Source organism: Arachis hypogaea, chromosome 14 (genome assembly GCF_003086295.3).
Source record: "Arachis hypogaea cultivar Tifrunner chromosome 14, arahy.Tifrunner.gnm2.J5K5, whole genome shotgun sequence".
NCBI classification, from domain to species: domain Eukaryota; kingdom Viridiplantae; phylum Streptophyta; class Magnoliopsida; order Fabales; family Fabaceae; genus Arachis; species Arachis hypogaea.
In genome coordinates this window covers 90,600,478-90,619,634 of record NC_092049.1, presented here as the reverse complement: position 1 = coordinate 90,619,634, position 19,157 = coordinate 90,600,478, and the positions used below count along the sequence as shown (strand labels likewise).

The 19,157-nt window shown below is 33.0% G+C and overlaps 1 protein-coding gene across 1 annotated transcript; it reads left to right on the top strand.

The window, feature by feature from the left end:
• The first annotated feature begins 1,372 nt into the window (after positions 1–1,372).
• On the top strand, positions 1,373–3,947 carry LOC112743484 (uncharacterized). Its single transcript, XM_025792695.2, has 3 exons — positions 1,373–1,518; positions 1,973–2,299; positions 3,590–3,947. Exons 1-3 carry the CDS (start codon positions 1,452–1,454, stop codon positions 3,736–3,738), a joined length of 543 nt encoding a protein of 180 aa, XP_025648480.1. The 5' UTR covers positions 1,373–1,451; the 3' UTR covers positions 3,739–3,947.
• Positions 3,948–19,157: the final 15,210 nt, after the last annotated feature.

Here is a 19,157-nt window from a genome sequence, read left to right as displayed (position 1 = left end):
TATATAAAATTACAATTTTAGTTATGAGCAAAAATATTTTATTATATATTTATTTATTAGTATAAAATAAAATAATTACATAAACTTTTGATAGAATATTCTAATTATATATTATCTTTTTAAGGTTATTTTAATTAAAAAGATTTTACTTTAATAATAATAAAAAATTTAATTAAAAATATATTTTAATTAAAAATTTTTATTTTGATAATAATATTTGTATGCACTAGAGGTGACTTTTTATCTTAAAATGAATGAAATTTTTAAATTTAATAAATAATAACCACAATATAATTTACATTATTTTTAAGATAGCGCAAAAAAATATCATAACTAAGAATTTTTACACTGATTAAGATTTTATCTTTTTGCGACTTTTCTTCCTCTTCATATAAAAACAACGCAGGTTCCGATCCTATTTACTTTTCAAAAAATGTAACAAAAATTACTTATTTATTGTTTTTATCTTTTTTTTTTCAGAAGCACGTAAAATAAATATTTATTTTTAAAAAAATATTTGTTTTATCCTAAAAATACAGACAAACGAAGTTAATATATATACTTTAAAAAAAATTTCAAATATTCTTAAGACATTAATGTTCTAGTATTTTTTATTATTAATTTTAATTAATATATATTATATTATAATTAAAATCGATAACTAAAATGATTAAAATACCAATTTTATTAAAATACATAAAATTCTTCAAATACGGTATAGATCTTGATCATCTTTTGTATAAGGAAGAATATATGGTACTAATATATTATTTGTCAATTTATTATTAATAATAATTAATTATTATATTTTAAACACATATATAAAGAGACACATCTATAAAATATATATATATAAAGATATTTTTATTAAATTTAATCATAAAAAAATATTTTTATTAGACACATCAGTCATAAATAAGAACTGGCAGAAGTTGACAGAAACGTTGTTGGTTGTTGATAACATAATAGAATTGTTTGTATATTTTAAGGTAATGTTAGGTAGACAAAAAAAATAGCCAGAACTTATCTTATTTAGCATTAATTAATTATCGTAACAATTAATGAATATTAAATAAGACAAGTTATGACTATTTTTAGCTGATTTTCTTTCGTTACCATTCGATTTAATTTGGACATGCAGTTATTAGTTGGAGAATATTTTGGGCCAGTAATTTCATAACATTTCTCTTAATAATTACGCGTAGTCGCGTATAATAATTATTAGTCTATTATTACATAGCTAAAGAGCATTACACGTATATTACCACAATAGCTTTTTTGTGTTATTGAGCCTTCCAAACGTGTCTATCACATAAACGCATTGTTCATGCCACCACACCTATATATACACATATATAGCATATAACTAATTCTCATTACATACACATACATAACCCCTTTATTTCTCTATCACAAAATCCATATCATATAGCCAGAATTTTAACTTTACCATGTCTTTCTCGATCCAATTGCCTTTGGTTTTGTTCTTTTCTTCCCTCTTCATCCATGTATCTTTCGGTAAGTATGCTTTATTGAATTATGTCAACTGTATTTTTTTTTTATAAGACATTGTGTTAAGTCATTTATTACTTACTAAAATTGCATTTAGTAGTTAGGAAATGATACAATACAAAATAAAAAAAAATGTGTTCGAAACTAAAAATACAAAATTTTTGCATTTTTTATTCTTTTATTAAAAGTATAAGAACACAAATTTTTCATTTTAAATATAATCTCAACGCAGTTAATTTGGATTCATTGAATGTTTAATTCACTCTCTGTTTAAGTAAATGTTGAGAACTCAAATTTCATCCTATATCCTAGCAAAATATGTCCATACAAAATAGTACATACATTGAACATTTCTTATGTTGTATGTATATATTTCATATCATGGCTAGTGCAATTGTTTCTTTGACTTTTACATGATATATGTTTTGAGTTTTGACATACATGATCTATCTTTTGGCAGCGGAGGTTGTATGTGAGGAGTTGGCAAATGAAGCATGTGCGTTCTCAATAGCATCTTCAGGGAAGAGGTGTTTGTTGGAGACGCGGAGGGCGGCCGGCGGCAGCGTGGAGTACCAGTGCCGGACGTCAGAAGTGGTGGTAGAGAGGATGGGGGATTACATAGAGACAGACCAATGTGTGGAGGCGTGTGGGGTTGATAGGAAGTTTGTTGGCATTTCATCAGATGCATTCTTGGAGCCTCAATTCAGTGCCAAACTTTGCTCACCACCTTGTTACCTAAAATGTCCCAACATTGTTGACCTTTACTTCAATTTGGCTGCTGGAGAGGGTAAGAATTGTTTATTAATTTCTACCGTCGCACGTAATGAAACGTAATAAATTGCATACAGAAATAAACTATATACCTATTTCTGTCTTTAGTAAAAGTAAAGCATATGTTTTTGTTGTTAATATTTACTATTTTCTTCTAAAACATTTTTAGTGTTTCATTTTTTATTTTTTTTAATTTTTGCAGTTCATTTAATGTTGTCCCTAAATTTTTAATTATGTTAAAATTATTCTTGAATTTTTTAATTTTGTCTTTAATATTTTAAATAGAAGTCCAAAGATAATTTTAACAAAAATAAAAAAATGTTAGAGAGAAAATTATATAAAATTAAGTGTTAGAGATATTTTAAAAAAAAATATTGTTTTAGTTAAATCCTAATTTTATCTCTAATATTTGGAACAACTTATTTTTATATATCTTAAATATTTTATTTTGTCCTATGTTAGTCTTCTAGTTAAAATTAAAAAGATTTCTTTCAAAAAATATCCTTTTTTCTCTTTATTATTATCTTTTTTTATTATTATTATTTTGTCAGGTTTACTATTTTCAAATCACTAAAATCATCACTATGACCTTTACAATTATGGTTAGAAAAAAATTATAATAAAATAAGGGATAATTTTAAAAGAAAAATTTTTAATTTTGATAAAAAAAACTAAAATAAAAATAAAATATTTTAAATATTTAAAAATAAAATTTAAACTTAACCCAAACTTTAAGGGCTAAAATAACTTCTCTTGTATTGTTTTATTATCTTAATTTCAAAAGTAATACCCTTGTGATCATTAGTTACCCTACATTATTAATATATTCTGAAGAACGCCGAGAAAGTAAAACAATAATGGTCGCAGTTGAAAATTCCATGTTGTGACTTGTGACCAAGAACTTATATATTCAACAACCAATGCAATAAGAATAAACACTTTCTATATATATAGAATAATATGTTTTAACAAGGACATGTTGGCACACGAAAATGAGTTGTGTATGGTACCATGCTCTATGAAAGCACCCAGATACCTTACCTGCAACCTCACTTACTTCAAATCTAATCTGTAGTATACAGTCACTCTTCGATAGTTCTATCCTTACCAAAAATAAAATTAATAAAAAAAAAAGAAGTGAGGGGTCCTTTTTCATGATGTGGCAGAACATTTTACATTTGCTAACTTGAATATTTACCGAGGGCTCTGTTTTATTATTATTATTATTATTATTATTATTATTATTATTATTATTATTATTATTATAGAGAATAATAAAGGTTGCTTTGATGCGCTATATAAGCAGGGGTGCTTTTGCCAGAACTGTGTGAGAAGCAAAGAATGAACCCTGGACGTGCAATGTTTGAGCTTCTAAGTTCTGGAGCTGCAGCACCTGGCCCTCTTTCTGGTTTCTCAGAGGACATAAAAGCAGCATCTGCCCCATCTCCATTATAAACATCATTTCTATTTGGTCCTTAGAAAAAAAAAAATTCACTTTGTATTTGATGAAGGGAGAGTGTAAATTGAGAGAGCTATTATATTACCATATACTACTAGAGGATATGTAGTGAGTATGAGTTCTTTATTATGGGTTCGTTGGGTTCAGTTGATGAAATATTATAATATACAAAAAAACAGTGATGACCTGAGTATATTTTGCCAAATTTTCCATTGGTCTAATACCATTCAATAAATAAAATACAGTAAAGTTTTATATACTTTATAGAGAAAGAATATCTTTTATTCTATCTCCAATACATGAAATATTTCATCTTTAAACATATATTTTAGCTAAAAGACAGGGTCAAAATTATTGTTTGAAAAAATTTTAACGAGACATTTTTATCTACACCTTCACAATGAAGGTTCACTAACACAATTTTTTTTTCTTTTCTCTATGTTAGAAACAAGAGAATAATTTGAAGAGTGAATTATTAAATGTGTTGAAAATGTATAATATATAGGGTATATTTAGGTGCTAGAAAAATCAAAATAATAAAAGCATACAATCCTACAATTAATATACATATATTCTATATAAATATAAATGATAGTAATTGATCCTAATTATTCTTTAGCATTCTCCCTCAAATTCAAGTAGGAGCTAAGGATACCATCTTAAGTTTAGATACTAGAGTCCGAAAACAAGTAGGATGATGAGCCTTCGTGAAGATGTCAGCAGTCTGATCCAGAGTTCCAACAACGACGAGGTGAACAACATCAAGAAGGAGACATTAGCGGACAAAGTGACAATCAATCTCAATGTGTTTAGTGCATTCATGAAACACATCGTTATGCGCAATCTAAATAACACTGCGATTGTCACAAAAAACATTGGTCGGGGATGACTAAGGAGCACCCAAGTCTGCGAGAAGCTAACGAATCGAGACAACCTTAGCAGTGGTGTCAGCGAGAGCACGTTATTCGGCTCATGTGCTTGATCGAGCAGTGAATATTTGCTTCTTAACTTGCCAAGAAATGAGAGCGGCGCCAAGAAACAAACAATAACTAGTAGTAGAACGACGATCAGTGGGATCACCAGCCCAATCAGCATCTAAGTACGCCTGAAGGGATAAAGATGAATGGGCAGAGAAATAAAGGCCATGAAATAGGGTGCCTTTGATGTAACGAAGAATGCGAAGAACTGACGCATAATGAGTAGTATGAGGACAATCAAGTAGATGAGACGCCCAACTAACTGTCGATAAAGAGTAGGATTATCCAAAACAGTGCTATTCATAGGAGTAAATCGAACATTAGGTTCAAGGGGGAGTAGACTCAATGTGACTATCTGTAATCCTAGCTCGACCAAGAAGATCTGAAGCATACTTAGCTTGAGAGAGATAGATACTATCATCTGTAGATATGACCTCGAGACTGGTACGTATGAACCCCCACACATTTGTACAACAGTACCAGCAAGTGCACTGGGTCGTCCAAGTAATACCTGAGCGAGTCAGGGTCGATCCCACGAGGATTGTTGGCTTGAAGCAATCTATGGTTATCTTGTAGGTCTTAGTCAGGCAGATGAAAGAGTAGGAGATGTTGGTATGTTATTTTTTAATTGCATAAAATAAAGGGAATAAATAAACAGTGTAATTAGAACTCAGAAGTCGTGTAAACTATGAAAAGAGGATAGTTGCGGATTGGAGTTGCTTTGTCTTTCTGAATTAAATCTGGTAATACTGTTTCCTTTGCTTGTGAGTGATTTCTTCAATGGCAGGCTGTATGTGATTGACACTGGTTTGAGCAGCTGCCAATACTCCTCCAGATCTGAACCCCAGGTTTAGTGCGGATCCATTCTGATTGAGGGTGAAGCTCATACAATTCATTCTCCTTAATGACCCTACTCAAAACGTCACAGACAAGATCGGATCTTCCGGATCAAAGAATGCTGCACCTTGGGTTCTAGCCTCTACCACAGAGACCCTAATCTCCCTGTAAATCGGTAGAACTGATGTCTCGAGAAGTCTCAAATGAAATCGTGGATTAACTGTTTGAGAGACGTATATTCAAGCTGGTGGTTCATCAGCGAGTAATAATATATCCTCAGCTTAACAATATTTATTACTTAAAAAACTTGATTACTTTGTCAAAGTTAAGTGAAAAAAAGTTACTAACAAAGAAAGGGATATCTCCATACAAATCCATTTATCAAAAGTCTTCTAAGTATGCCGAAATGAGTTTAACAAAGACAAGAACCCACCATGTTCATGTGATTCATTCGCTCTCCTAATAGAACCCCCCCCCACTATATCTGGATTCAATGCTTCATCAATTTTCTAAAAAGAACAAACATGCATAAACATAAAGTGAATAACAGTTTCAACTTTATCCATCTAGTCATGTTAACAAGTGGTTCAAAACTAACAAAATGATAAATACATACCGGCAGTGGATTCTTCTTCTTTCTTTGCATAGATTTCTTGATGGAGGTGTCGAGTTCAGATCCAAGCCTCTTCAATCTCGGCCGACCATTCGTTGAAACCTTTGAAGGACCTCGAATGTCAGATGCACCAAGAGCGGGGTCCCGCTGTGTCACCATGCTATTTTGTGTAGTTGGAACACGTTTGGACCCCAAGTTCGCACGATAATCAAACAGCTTTACCCTTAACTCATCAAGACCCGAATGTAACATGGCCGCTTCTTCTTCGCATGTCACGAAATCTTAGGTAACATTATAGAAGTGTGAACACAGTCCTCTAAATAAGTTGTGGCTTTCGTCTGATCGCTTCTCGTCATGGCTGCTCTTGATGAAAGTATGTTTTTGCTGTACATTCTTACTCCATCGAGGGATAACATAGCGAGATGGTACTTTGTCTACTCCATAATAAAAGAACACAGTAAGACAGTAGCAACAAAGAATACCTCTTGATTCAAACATGTTGCATTCGCACCGAACCTTATGTATCGCTGGGTCAAACTTGACACTGTTCGTCCAGGACTTGGGCTCCCCATATAGTAGGTATTGCTCGTTCACGATCACACGAAACAAATCACCTTCTTGAGTCACACCACGGACTAAACAATCCCCACTTTTCCTGAATTCCTGTTGTACTTCCCTAAACTTAGAGGTTGTGTACTCACGTTGAAATTGTCTTTCAATTGTAGAGCTCGATAAACATGGGACAACTTCTTTAGAGTCTGCATTATCGTCCTCCAGTTCCTTTTGCTCCTTGTTCCCAAGCACGTTATCATACTCATGCACGAACTGAACCAGTCCACTTTTGCAATGCAAGTAACCACCGAAAAAGGCGTGCATGCTCTCACTCCGTTGGGTACTTCTCATACCAGCCTAAAATTCACCTTGAAAATATATTGGAACCCACATTTGACGATCGTCACAAAGGTCTACAAAACCAAAAGAAAACAAAGAAATAATCACCATCATGAACAACTAGCTACATCACAACACACAAATAAAGACTTAGTGCACTAAGTAGTCATCGACCTTTCAGATAGAGATATCCCATAAAAGTATACAAATAGGTTACAAATCATCCAACAACAACGGTGACTAAATTTGAGTACAGTTAAAACAGAACCCGCATAACAAACCTACTATCCAAAAAGAACATAAGAGCACGATACAGAACGAACCTGATAGCCATCTATTTTTCTCTAAGTTAAACCCAGCAATGAATGCGCACCAATCCTTCTCGAAACATTCCACAGAATGGACATTCCAAACAGTGCCATTTATTTTAGCATCTATTTCTCTGTACCGATCATATCCTCCGAGCTTATGCGGTATCTTCTTCATTATGTGCCATATGCACGACTGCAGTGTTATTCTCTTTACCCGAGTTGCTGCCTTCACTCGAGACTCCCGATAACCTTCACGACTGCAGTGTATCGATTGGTTAATAGGTACCATTGATTCCTTCTTGGTCTTGTCAAAGTTGGTATTCCTAATCCTAGTCACAAACCCAACTTTCTTTTCATAATTAGAATAGAACTCTTGTGCCGCTGCAATGAATCAAATCTCAATCCTACGTACGGGATTTCCTCCATTAGAATTTCAGTGTGATCTGGCAACTGCATATCCATTCAGAAAAGGTATCATTCAACACAGAAAACACTAAACTAATTAATTTTCAATATCTCACTAATTTCGTGACAAGAATAAAATATGTTTCACACCTCATTATTGATTGCCGTAGCATCATCCTTTAATTGAATAACGTCTACAGATTCTTTCCCCTGGAATCGATAACCGAGGACATATCACCAAACAAGATAAACATCGACCATTCGACACTGATAAAAACACTTCCAACAACCACTTAAATTTTGATAATACCTACTAATAAACAACCAAAAATAAACTTATAGAAAACATCACTATCCATGATCATAACCATAAAAAAATTGAAAAAAAAATTATTCATAACTGCAAACATCATCTTAACATGGTGAACAAAAGAATAATAAAACACATCACATGTAGAAAATGTAGCATCATTCTAGCATAATTGAAAGAAAGAATATCCACACCAATTCTAATTAAACAAACGAAATTACAATCCTTACAACAAAGTGTATCCCTATTAATAACTCAACAATAAAAACATAAAAAACAAGTTGCAGATAGGCATAACCAAATATACTACTAACACACAAATTACCTTGTCCACAAGTGGTGTGTCATTTTCACTCAGAGATGGAACATTAACATCGGTGGTATTAGAATGATCACTCACGTCATATGCAGTGTCGTACGATGCTTCTTCACAAATTGATAGATCCATGGACGTAATGTGATACACTCTTCTTCAACAGAGACACATACACCTTTCTCCTACGGATTTTAAATACTATTTGTCAATGAGAGTGGCTGTTCACGTTGCCGGTGGTCTGTGTGGGCAGTTCACATTGATCCTATGGAAGTGGAGGGCTATGGCTCAACGGAAGAAGAACGCTATGGCTCGATCTACAACAATGACAATGACAACCCCTTTTTTGGAAGGCTATGGCTCAACGTATGATGACGAAAATTGCGGTGACCGAAAATCAGTTCTCGAGGAAGGGTCTATGTCACAAATGAAATGGCGATTGCAGATTCTTATTGACGTGAACAAATTCAAGACGGAGAGATTACCGGGGATGGTTGAGGAGAAGAGGGTTGCGCGACACTTTCATGCACTCATGTCACAGCTCTCTTCCACGGGGCTGTTGGTGCAACCAAGTGGGATCCGGGGGAAGAGGCGGTCACCGTCGACTGGTCATGGCGGCGTCCCAGTGACTGGAAATATTCTACGAAGAAGACACAGCCGGCAATGAAAACTAAGATTAGGATTGGGTGATGGGTTGCAACGCAGGCTTCTCTTTCAACGTTGTAGTTGCCTCATGTACGGTTACAAGTTCCACAACCTTTCACAATACTAATTTCATGCACCCCACTTTAATTCCTAATTGAGTTATAAAATTATATTAAAGGGTAAAGTATATTTTTTATCCCTGAAGTTTTACAAAAATTTCAAAAATACCCCTAAATTTTATTTGGTTTCAATTTTGTCCTAGAAATTTTTTATTTGCATAAAATATATCCCTAACGGCTAATTTTTCAAAACATTTAAGATCAATTCAACAACAATAACATAAGAACAACACTCAACACAAGCAAATCAAACATAATTTTCATGGATTATTGTTAGATTGGTCTTAAAATTTTTTAAAAATGCAATGGTCGAGGGTATATTTGATGCAAATCGAAAACTTTTGGGACAAAATTGAAACAAAATAAAACTTAGGGGTATTTTTGAAACTTTTGCCAAACTTCGAGGACAAAAAGTATACTTTACCCTATATTAAATTATTTTTAATTATTGTTAGTAATAGTTGGCAGAGACCAGTCTTGGCACGTATATTTTTTCTTACTATACATCGTTCCCTTATACTTTTCCTTTTATTTGGCTTTATATCGTTTGCAAATGAGATATATGTAATTTGACAAAATACACCTATTTCGTTTACAGTATAAACGAGATAAATTCATAATTATCTCGTTTATCGTTTATCTCGTTTATACGGTAAACGAGATATGTGTATTTGTAAATATAAAAATATAATTTTTGAAAATAAAAAAATACTAATAATTTAATTTATACAAATTTAAAAAATAAAAATCGATATATTTTGTTATTATTTAGATTGACTTTAATTAATTTATATTATATTTCATCTACACTTTAAATTTTAAATGAATAACTTTGTTTGTTTGTATTAAAATCTTAAAAATTAAACGTTTCAAATAATATAAAAGATGGATGTTTTAAACAATAAAAAAGATGAGTAGTTTTAAAATAATAGAAGAGATGGATGATTTTAACTCATTAATGAGTCGAACAACTAGATATATCACGAATTACCTATTTAAAATCAGAATATTATTCTTTTAGAAACCAATTAATATATTTAAATTAATATTAAAAAAATAAAAACATAAAAAAATTTAAAAATCAGATATCAAAATTACTAATCAGTATATAATTTGAGGTTGATAACAATAACTATTATTATATTATATTTAAATTTCATTCCGTGTGTTGGTACTATTATATGCATTGAGGTAAATGTCACGTATTGGTGGTGGCGAAAACGCGCACGTTCCTTAGGAAATGAATGGAAACATTGAGCAGTTGAGCACATCTGATCAAGCAGTAGAGATGAATGATTGTTGTAACATTTAATTTTGACTTTTCAAATTCATGGGCAATTAAATATTTTTTTAATTTAATTCGATTTATTTTTTTTAGTATTAATTCAAATGAGTTAATTTTTTTTTAAAAAAATATATTAGTTAAATTACTATTTTTGAATTAAAATTAATATTATTGTATAAAATTAAATTGTATTTTTAATTAAAAAATATATTTATTAAACATACGTGTATAATTAAAAATATATATATAATTATTTTTTTACATTATAAACGAAATAAATTAAACAACACAAAATAAATTATAAATTATCTATATTTATAAATAAAATATTTAATTTATTTACTTAAAAAAAATACGAAAAGTATGCGAGTAAAGAGAAGAAGAAAAATAAAAGATAAACCCTAGACCAAACTTCCGAAATTCAATAAAATAAATAAGAATTAAACAACTTAGCATCACGTGAAATTTTTATTTTTTATGCATTGGATAAGATTTTCTGACACAATGTTCACGATAAGAGATATGTAGTTTATTATTTATTAATTTTTGTATGCAATATTGAAACAACACATTTAAAATTGAGAATTTTATATATGAATACTTGAATTTAATTAATTTTTAAAATATTTTTATTTAATATTTTTATTTATTATTAAATTTTAAATTTTATTTTATTTAAAAATAAAAAAATTAACTGAATATCTAATTAAATAAATCATTTTTCATCTCAAAATGCTCCTAGGTAAGTTTTTCTTTCTTCGGCCCCCTTGGTTATTTTTTTTATTGTAGTCGAAATGTATAGACATTAGAATTAGAATTTCAGTTGAAAAGAGACATAGTTTTTTTGTTTTTATTTTTTTTTAAAGATAATAGGTTATATTTCATTAATTATTAAAAAATAAAATATAAAGATGTCCAAAAGCAGAGCAGCATAATAAAAGGTGGGGATTTCCCAAAGACACTACACTGAAGGTATTCATCCAACGGTGCGTGGTCGAAAAACGAAGAAAAATCTTAAAGAAGAAATAATGATAAATCAAATTGAATGCAACTAAGAGCTTGTCTCATGGAGATGACGACCTAAATTGGGAGTTCTTTGGATTTCACGGAGCAACTTGACAGAGCTTGCTAGAATGGCAGACGACATAGAAGTAGAACCTTCAAAAATCAACTGGTTGCGAGCTTTCCAGCAGTTCCAGCAAATGATGGCAAGCAATTGAGGATTACGATTAGCATTCTTCAACGGGTTAAGTATCTCTGTTGATGCAGTCCACCATGTTCAAAAGTCGTTAGAACTCTGAGGGGGAAGACAATCACGAAGATAACTCTGAGACCACACGTCTTTAATTCTAGAGCAATCGATCAAACAATGAGTGACTGTTTCCGTTGCTTCATGACAGCAAGGGCATATTGGTGATATAGATGGGATGCGGTGATGAATCTGAGCAAGCACCGGAAGTCGGCCATGGAGAGCTTTCCAGATAAATAGCTTAATTTTGTGAGGCAAGTTCAACTTCCATAGATCAATCCACGGCTTTTTCTGCTGCATATAATTAGGGCAAAGCTCCAGAGGCGGATGGTAAAATAAATAGCCAATTCTGTAACCTGAAGCTGTATCATATTGCTTGGATTTGTTCAAATCCCATTGCAATTTGTCCCTACTCTGCTGAATTTTAACTGACAAAATCCTGTTTGCAACGTCTTGGGGAAATAATTCTTGAATGAGATTCTGATTCCAATTTCTATCTTCAGTAATTAGATCTTTAACTCTTGGAACCAACTCAGAAATAGCCTGTCTATTTGGCATGTCAGAAATCATTAAAGGATACGAAGGAGGCAGCCAAGGATCCTCAAAGGTTCGGATATTCTCACCAGTACCCACAGCCCAATTAAGACCTTTTTCAACAATCTTTCGGCCTTCCAGTATGCTCCTCCATCCCCAAGAAGGTAAGACTCCAATTTCTGCCGTTATGGCATTACCATTGCTAAAGTATTTACCTCTTAAGATTTTGGATAATAAGGAAGTAGGCTGTGTTACAAGTCACCAAAACTGTTTGCCTAAAAGCGCCAGATTTTGGATTCTGAGATCTTTAAATCCAAGGCCTCCTTCTTTTCGTGGGCGGGTCATAGTGTCCCAGCTAATCCAAACCATCCTCCTTTCAGAACCTTTTTGTCCCCACCAGAACTGAGAAAGTAGAGAGTGAATTTCTGAAATTAAACTATCAGGCAACTTGAAGCAAGACAATGTATAAATAGGAATAGCTTCTCCCACTGCCTTAAGCAATACGTGTCTACCACCTGACGAAAGAAGATTGCGCTTCCACCCTTGGATTCTTTTCCGAACCTTTTCTTTGATCATACTAAAAGAAGCCTTTTTCGATTTAGAGACTGTAGAAGGCAAACCAAGGTATTTATCCTGAGTCCCAATATGATTAATATTCATAGAGTTAGCCAGTAGTGTACGAGTAGTGGACGGAGTGTTGTGGCTAAAGAATACAGCAGATTTATTAAGATTTACCCTCTGGCCACTGATGCTTTCATAAGAATTCAATAAATGCAGGATATTTGAACATGCTTCAGGATTAGCCTTACAGAATAAAATGGAATCATCAGCAAACAGGAGGTGATTGACCTTAGGACATCGCCTATGTATCTAAAGATCCTGAATTAGTCTATTTTGTTCTGCCTTGTGTAGTAAGAAGGAGAGACCTTCTACACAAAAAAGAAAAAGATAGGGGGATAGAGGATCTCCTTGTCGAATACCTCTATTTGGTTTGAAGAAACCATAAGGTTGTCCTTCCACAATAACAGAATAAGAAACAGTTGTCACTAATTCTCGAATCCACATGATCCATCGGGAGTCAAAACCAAACTTCTCCAATATAAACCAAAGAAAGTGCCATTCCACCCTATCATATGCCTTACTCATATCTAATTTTAGCGCCATTTCATTTTCGAGACCCCTTTTTTTGTTCTTCAAGTAATGCATACACTCGTGAGCAATTAGGATATTATCAGAGATTAATCTGCCTTTAATAAAAGCACTCTGCGTAGGGCTAATTAGTCTATTCATCATACCCTGAAGCCTATGTACAAATACTTTGGAGATAATCTTGTAAAAGACTGAAGATAGGCTTATTGGTCTTACCTGAGTCATATCTATAGCATCAGAAATCTTGGGAATAAGACAGATCTGAGTGTGGTTAAAACCCTTCAAGATTCTGCCCCCAGAAAAGAAGCTCTTAACTGCTCGAAACACATCACCACTAAATATGTTCCAGAAGCTTTGAAAAAATTTTGCTGTCATACCATCATCTCCTGGAGCACTTTGAGGATGAATGCTAAATGTTGCGCGTTTCACTTCCTCCATAGTCACTGGTCTTTGAAGCCTACGGTTCATGTGAGCTGTAACCTTAGGTTCAAAATCAATAAACAGAGGTTCAGGGTTCTCATGACAAGTGGAGGAAAAGATGTCCTTGAAATAAGATTCAGCCATAGAAGCAATACCAGCATTTGAAGTAGCCACTTCACCATCACTGCCAGTTAGTTGCCAAATTCTATTCCTTCGAGTTCGATTTTTGAATTTCTGATGGAAGAAAGCTGTATTCTGATCACCAGATTTGAGCCATTTGACTCTAGACTTATCTTTCCAATAAGATTCCTCCTTTTGCAATGCTTTTTCAAGTTTGTCCTCTATTTCTGAAATGATGTCGCCTCCATGAATTCCTGCTAAACGAAGTTCCTCTAATTCCGACTGTAGTAAATCAATCTCCACCTTCGAATTAGATCTGTGTTCTTGCTGCCATCTGACAATCTTATGCCGACAACGCTTTATTTTTTGAGTTAGGATATACATGGCTGAACCATCAATCTGTTCATGCCAAACCTCTCTAACAATCTGCCTTATTTCATCATTGGAACACCATCTTTCTTAGAATTTGAATCGGCGTTTAGATCTCTCAGTTCTCGGATTAGAGTTTAGGAGAAGAGGGGCATGATCCGAGCCTTATTCTGACAGTCTAAGAATTAAACAACTTAGCATCACGTGAAATTTTTACTTTCTATGCATTGGATAAGATTTTTTGACACAATGTTCAGGATAAGAGATATGTAGTTTATTATTTATTAATTTTTGTATGCAATATTGAAACAACACATTTAAAATCGAGAATTTTATATATGAATACTTGAATTTAATTAATTTTTAAAATATTTTTATTTAATATTTTTATTTATTATTAAATTTTAAATTTTATTTTATTTAAAAATAAAAAAATTAACTGAATATCTAATTAAATAAATCATTTTTCATCTCAAAATGCTCCTAGGTAAGTTTTTCTTTCTTCGGCCCCCTTGGTTATTTTTTTTTATTGTAGTCGAAATGTATAGACATTAGAATTAGAATTTCAGTTGAAAAGAGAATAGTTTTTTTGTTTTTATACTATATTTAGTTATAATTAATAAAATTTAAAATGTCTTTATCGTATATTATGCATGTTTAAAATAAATAGAACTTAAATTTTTTTAGATATTTTTGTGTATAATTTTAATTTTTTTAGCATTTTGAAATTTTTTAAATTTGTTAAATTTAAGATTTATTAATTTTAAATATTTAATTTAATATAAATGATGGGACAAAATTTTAGCTTTAACTTTCAGATTTTTAGTAGAATTTCAGATATTATTTTGATACGAAAATTTGAATGTTTATCTTAGGGGTGCACATGGGCCGGGTGAAGCCGGGTCCGAGGTGACCCAGACCCGGCCCGAAATATAGACCGGGTCTATTTATTAGACCCAGACCCGGCCCTAGACCCGATGAAACCAACAGTCTTTCGGGCCACAATTAAACCGGGTGAAAACCGGGTGAAAACCGGGCCATAACCGGGCCATAAGCAACCCTTCTTCAAAATTAAAACATAATCACAATCAATATCAAAGCATCATCACAATCAATAGTCCAATACTAATATTGTCTAATAACACTAAATATTTAAGTCAATACAAATAACATAATAATATGCATTAGTCTAAAGTCAATACAAATAACACAATAATATTTAAGTCAATACAAATAAAATGTTAAGGTTTACAATACATAAGAATAATCATCCTCTATCAATAGCCATTAATGTTGTCAACTTGTTCCTTGTGATGTGGATGCATTAGTGAAACCTGCAAAACATATAAAATTACTCATTTTTCATATAAAAGATTATTACTTTAAATAAATAAGTCACAAATAATAAAGATATCATAAATGTACCTTCAACAATTTTCTGACTGTTATCAAATTGATCAAACTCTTGATCTCCAACGTCTTGTTTAGAAGGGCACAACCAACTTTGAGTGCATATCAAAGCTTCAGCCATTAATGGTGACAAAGAGCTACGAAAGACATCAAGCACACGTCCACCGGTGCTGAAGCATGATTCAGAAGCAACAGTTGAAACCGGAATACCCAAGATGTCGCGGGCTATAAGAGAAAGAATCCTGTATTTTGAAGCATTCACTTTCCACCAAGTCAATATATTAAAATTCTCATCTTCCACAGTATCCTCGGCCAAATATCTCTCCACATCTGACTTGCTATCTGCATTAGCCTTCTCTCTTTTTTGTTTCTTCCACATATTCACTCGATTTTCAGAAACGCCCTTGGCACCAGCTGAGATTTTAATATTGTCATCCAATACAACACTAGATGAATCTCCACCATCATCCCTTCCTTTATCATCGACAACCTCTTTTTCATAAAACTTATGCAATGCATCTAATGTGAGTTTAACAACACCAGTCATGCTAGTAGATACTTCCTTATCATAGACATCCTCCAAACACCAACAGAGATAATCTAATTTGTACCGAGGATCCAATACAACAGCAACAAGTAACAATGGATTAAATTTGTCAACCGGTCCCCAATATTTATCATATTTATGTTTCATAGAGCATGCCATACTTCCTAACAAATCAGATTGATTATGGCTCCAAGATGTTAATTGAGAAGCAACAGATGCAATTTCATGAAAACATATGTTAGATGTAACATGCAAGGAAGATGAGAAAGTCAAAGTTATCTCATAGAAAACTCTCAAAAAATCCATGAATAACCTAGCATGTTGCCAATCAAGGGGTGTAGGTGGACCAATTTTCTTTTTTCCCCCACTATCCTCTCCAAACCATCTAAGAAAATCAGGTTCTTGATCATAAAGTCTATCAAAAGCTTTTTCAAATTTCTCGGCATGTTCCAACATTAGATAGGTAGAATTCCACCTAGTTGGAACATCCAAGCACACAAGACTTTTAGATTCAATTAATTCAGCCTCAATGGCATCTTTAAATTTTTTAGTCCTTTGAGGAGAGGACCTAACATACCTTACAGCATTTCTAATGCTTTCAATTGAAGTGTGTTGCTCTTTAATTCCTTCATTCACTACCAAATTAAGAACATGAGCACAGCATCTCACATGCATATACTTTCCTCCACACACCAACCCACCTCTTGCACCTAATTTCCTTTGAAGATAAGTAATAGCTCCATCATTCGAAGTTGCATTATCCACTGTGATTGTAAAGACTTTTTCAATTCCCCACTCTCTCAAGCATTTCTCGATTTCTCTTCCAACAGTGTCACCCTTGTGGTTCTCAATTTGACAGAAATTTATAATTCTCTTTTGTAACATCCATTCTTCATCAACAAAATGTGCAGTCAAGCTCATATAAGTATAGTTTTGATTTGATGTCCAGCAATCTGTTGTCAAACAAACCCGAGCACATGACTTTGCCAACCATTCTTTTAGCCTTTTTTTCTCATCTAAATAAAGTTGAAAGCAATCTCTTGAGACTGTCATCCTAGATGGAACCGTAAATCTTGGCTCAAATCGATTTAACATCCTACGAAACCCAATCCCCTCGACAACTTTAAATGGCATTTCATCAAGTACAACAAACTCAGCTACAGACTTCTTACAATCTTCTAAGTTATAACCCTTAAAAGCATTGCATAGATCCTCTTCTTCAATTTTGGGCATGTACCCATGAAGTGTACCCTTCTTCCCCGCTTTAGTAAATATCCACTTATGAGCACTCTTTAAATGCTTATTTAGAGAATTTGTGCCATGTTTAGTAGGATGACAACCGTATTTTTTCTGGCAATGATTACATTTAGCTTGGTGCAGTCCCTTTGTCTCAGTTAACGGAAGTTGAGTAAAATGCTGCCAAACATACGATTTCTTTCCCCTTGTTCGAGCAGCTTCTGGATTCTCCATTTTTCCATCAGAATTTTCTTCATTAGCTTCTGGTTCAGCAGGAGTTGTGGCAGCATCAACAGCAGGAACAACAACATTTTCAGCTTCAATTTCCATTGTTTTATTCTCCTCTATAATTTCTGAAGGAATGCAATTATCTCCTCCTCCCATTGTTCGTTACCTAAACAAACAAAATCAAGAACAAATTCAACAATAATCAGTAAATACACAGTAAACACAAGTAAAAATTTAGAAATCAGTACAAAATCAGTAACTAATTATCATAACAGATTCTTGTAAGGAATCGATGAGCATTTCTTGTGTTAGCACAAATGGGTGTCACCAATGTCACTAACAGATTCTTTCCTTTTTATATTATTCACTATGTTCCTGCTTTTTATCTACTATCACTTTTCATTACATCCTTAATCTAATCATTGTATCTGGATAGAAGGGATTGAGATTGTAACATTTAGTCATTTAATGTAACACAAGAAGATCAAATAACTACCAATTATTAAAATGCAACTAATAAATCGTGATTACTTTGTAATAATCTCCCTATCATGGGAGTTAAAGGTATGGTTAAATCTCTTCACCATATTACACTAAAAAAAGATGCTTACATACAATTAATCATCAACCAAACAAACACTAGAAGGCAGAATAAGGATTATACAATATCCAATCTTTCTCTTCACCATATTACACTAACAATCCCTCTTTGTGACCAAACAATGCCAAACATCTTAAACCAAGCTTTGCTTCATACTCTCAAAATATGAACATGTGAATGCGTGTGTGCAGCTTCATTGTGCAAAATACCAAAATGGTTAGTGCTGGATTACCTTAAACCAAGCTTTGCTTCATACTCTCATTCAGCAATTTTACTTTCTTGGCTGTCTCTGGATCTTATGGTCCAATGCACCTGTACAATATAGTTCAGCTCAACTTGTCATATAAGAACAACTGAACAAAATAATCAGTAACTAATCAGCTAAACAAATCAATTAACACACATCAACACCCACACTTAATCAGTAAAGAATCAGTAAATCCACACCTACTCAGTAAAGAATTAGTACACCAGAAATCAGTAGTAAACAGTGAATCAGAACAAAAAATAAGCTAAACACACATCAACAGCCACACCTAATCAGAGTTCTAATAATGAAAATCAACACCTACAACCAAAATTCACAAATTCTGTTTATCAAAAACCCTAATCCTTAATTAGAATATTAATGACATAATAAAATTAATTACTTACCTGAGCAGAAGACCTGAAAAGAAGACCGGAGAAGAGAGCAGAGCAGAGGGAGCAGAGCAGAGGGAGCAGGACTAGCAGAGCAGAGCAGAGCAACGTCGCCGAGAAGCAGGGCAGCACCGTACGTTGTCACTGTCGTCCGTCGAACGAAGAGCAGCAGTGACTGGGGTGAAACACGGAGGGTTGTGAAGAGAT

What these genes read in the sequence shown, in the direction of transcription:
- LOC112743484 (XM_025792695.2), top strand. Translation starts at nt 1,452, where the DNA reads ATGTCTTTCTCGATCCAATTGCCTTTGGTTTTGTTCTTTTCTTCCCTC. An exon ending in CTTCATCCATGTATCTTTCG is followed by an intron (nt 1,519 to 1,972) that starts GTAAGTATGCTT and finishes ATCTTTTGGCAG; the next exon opens with CGGAGGTTGTATGTGAGGAG. An exon ending in CAATTTGGCTGCTGGAGAGG is followed by an intron (nt 2,300 to 3,589) that starts GTAAGAATTGTT and finishes CTATATAAGCAG; the next exon opens with GGGTGCTTTTGCCAGAACTG.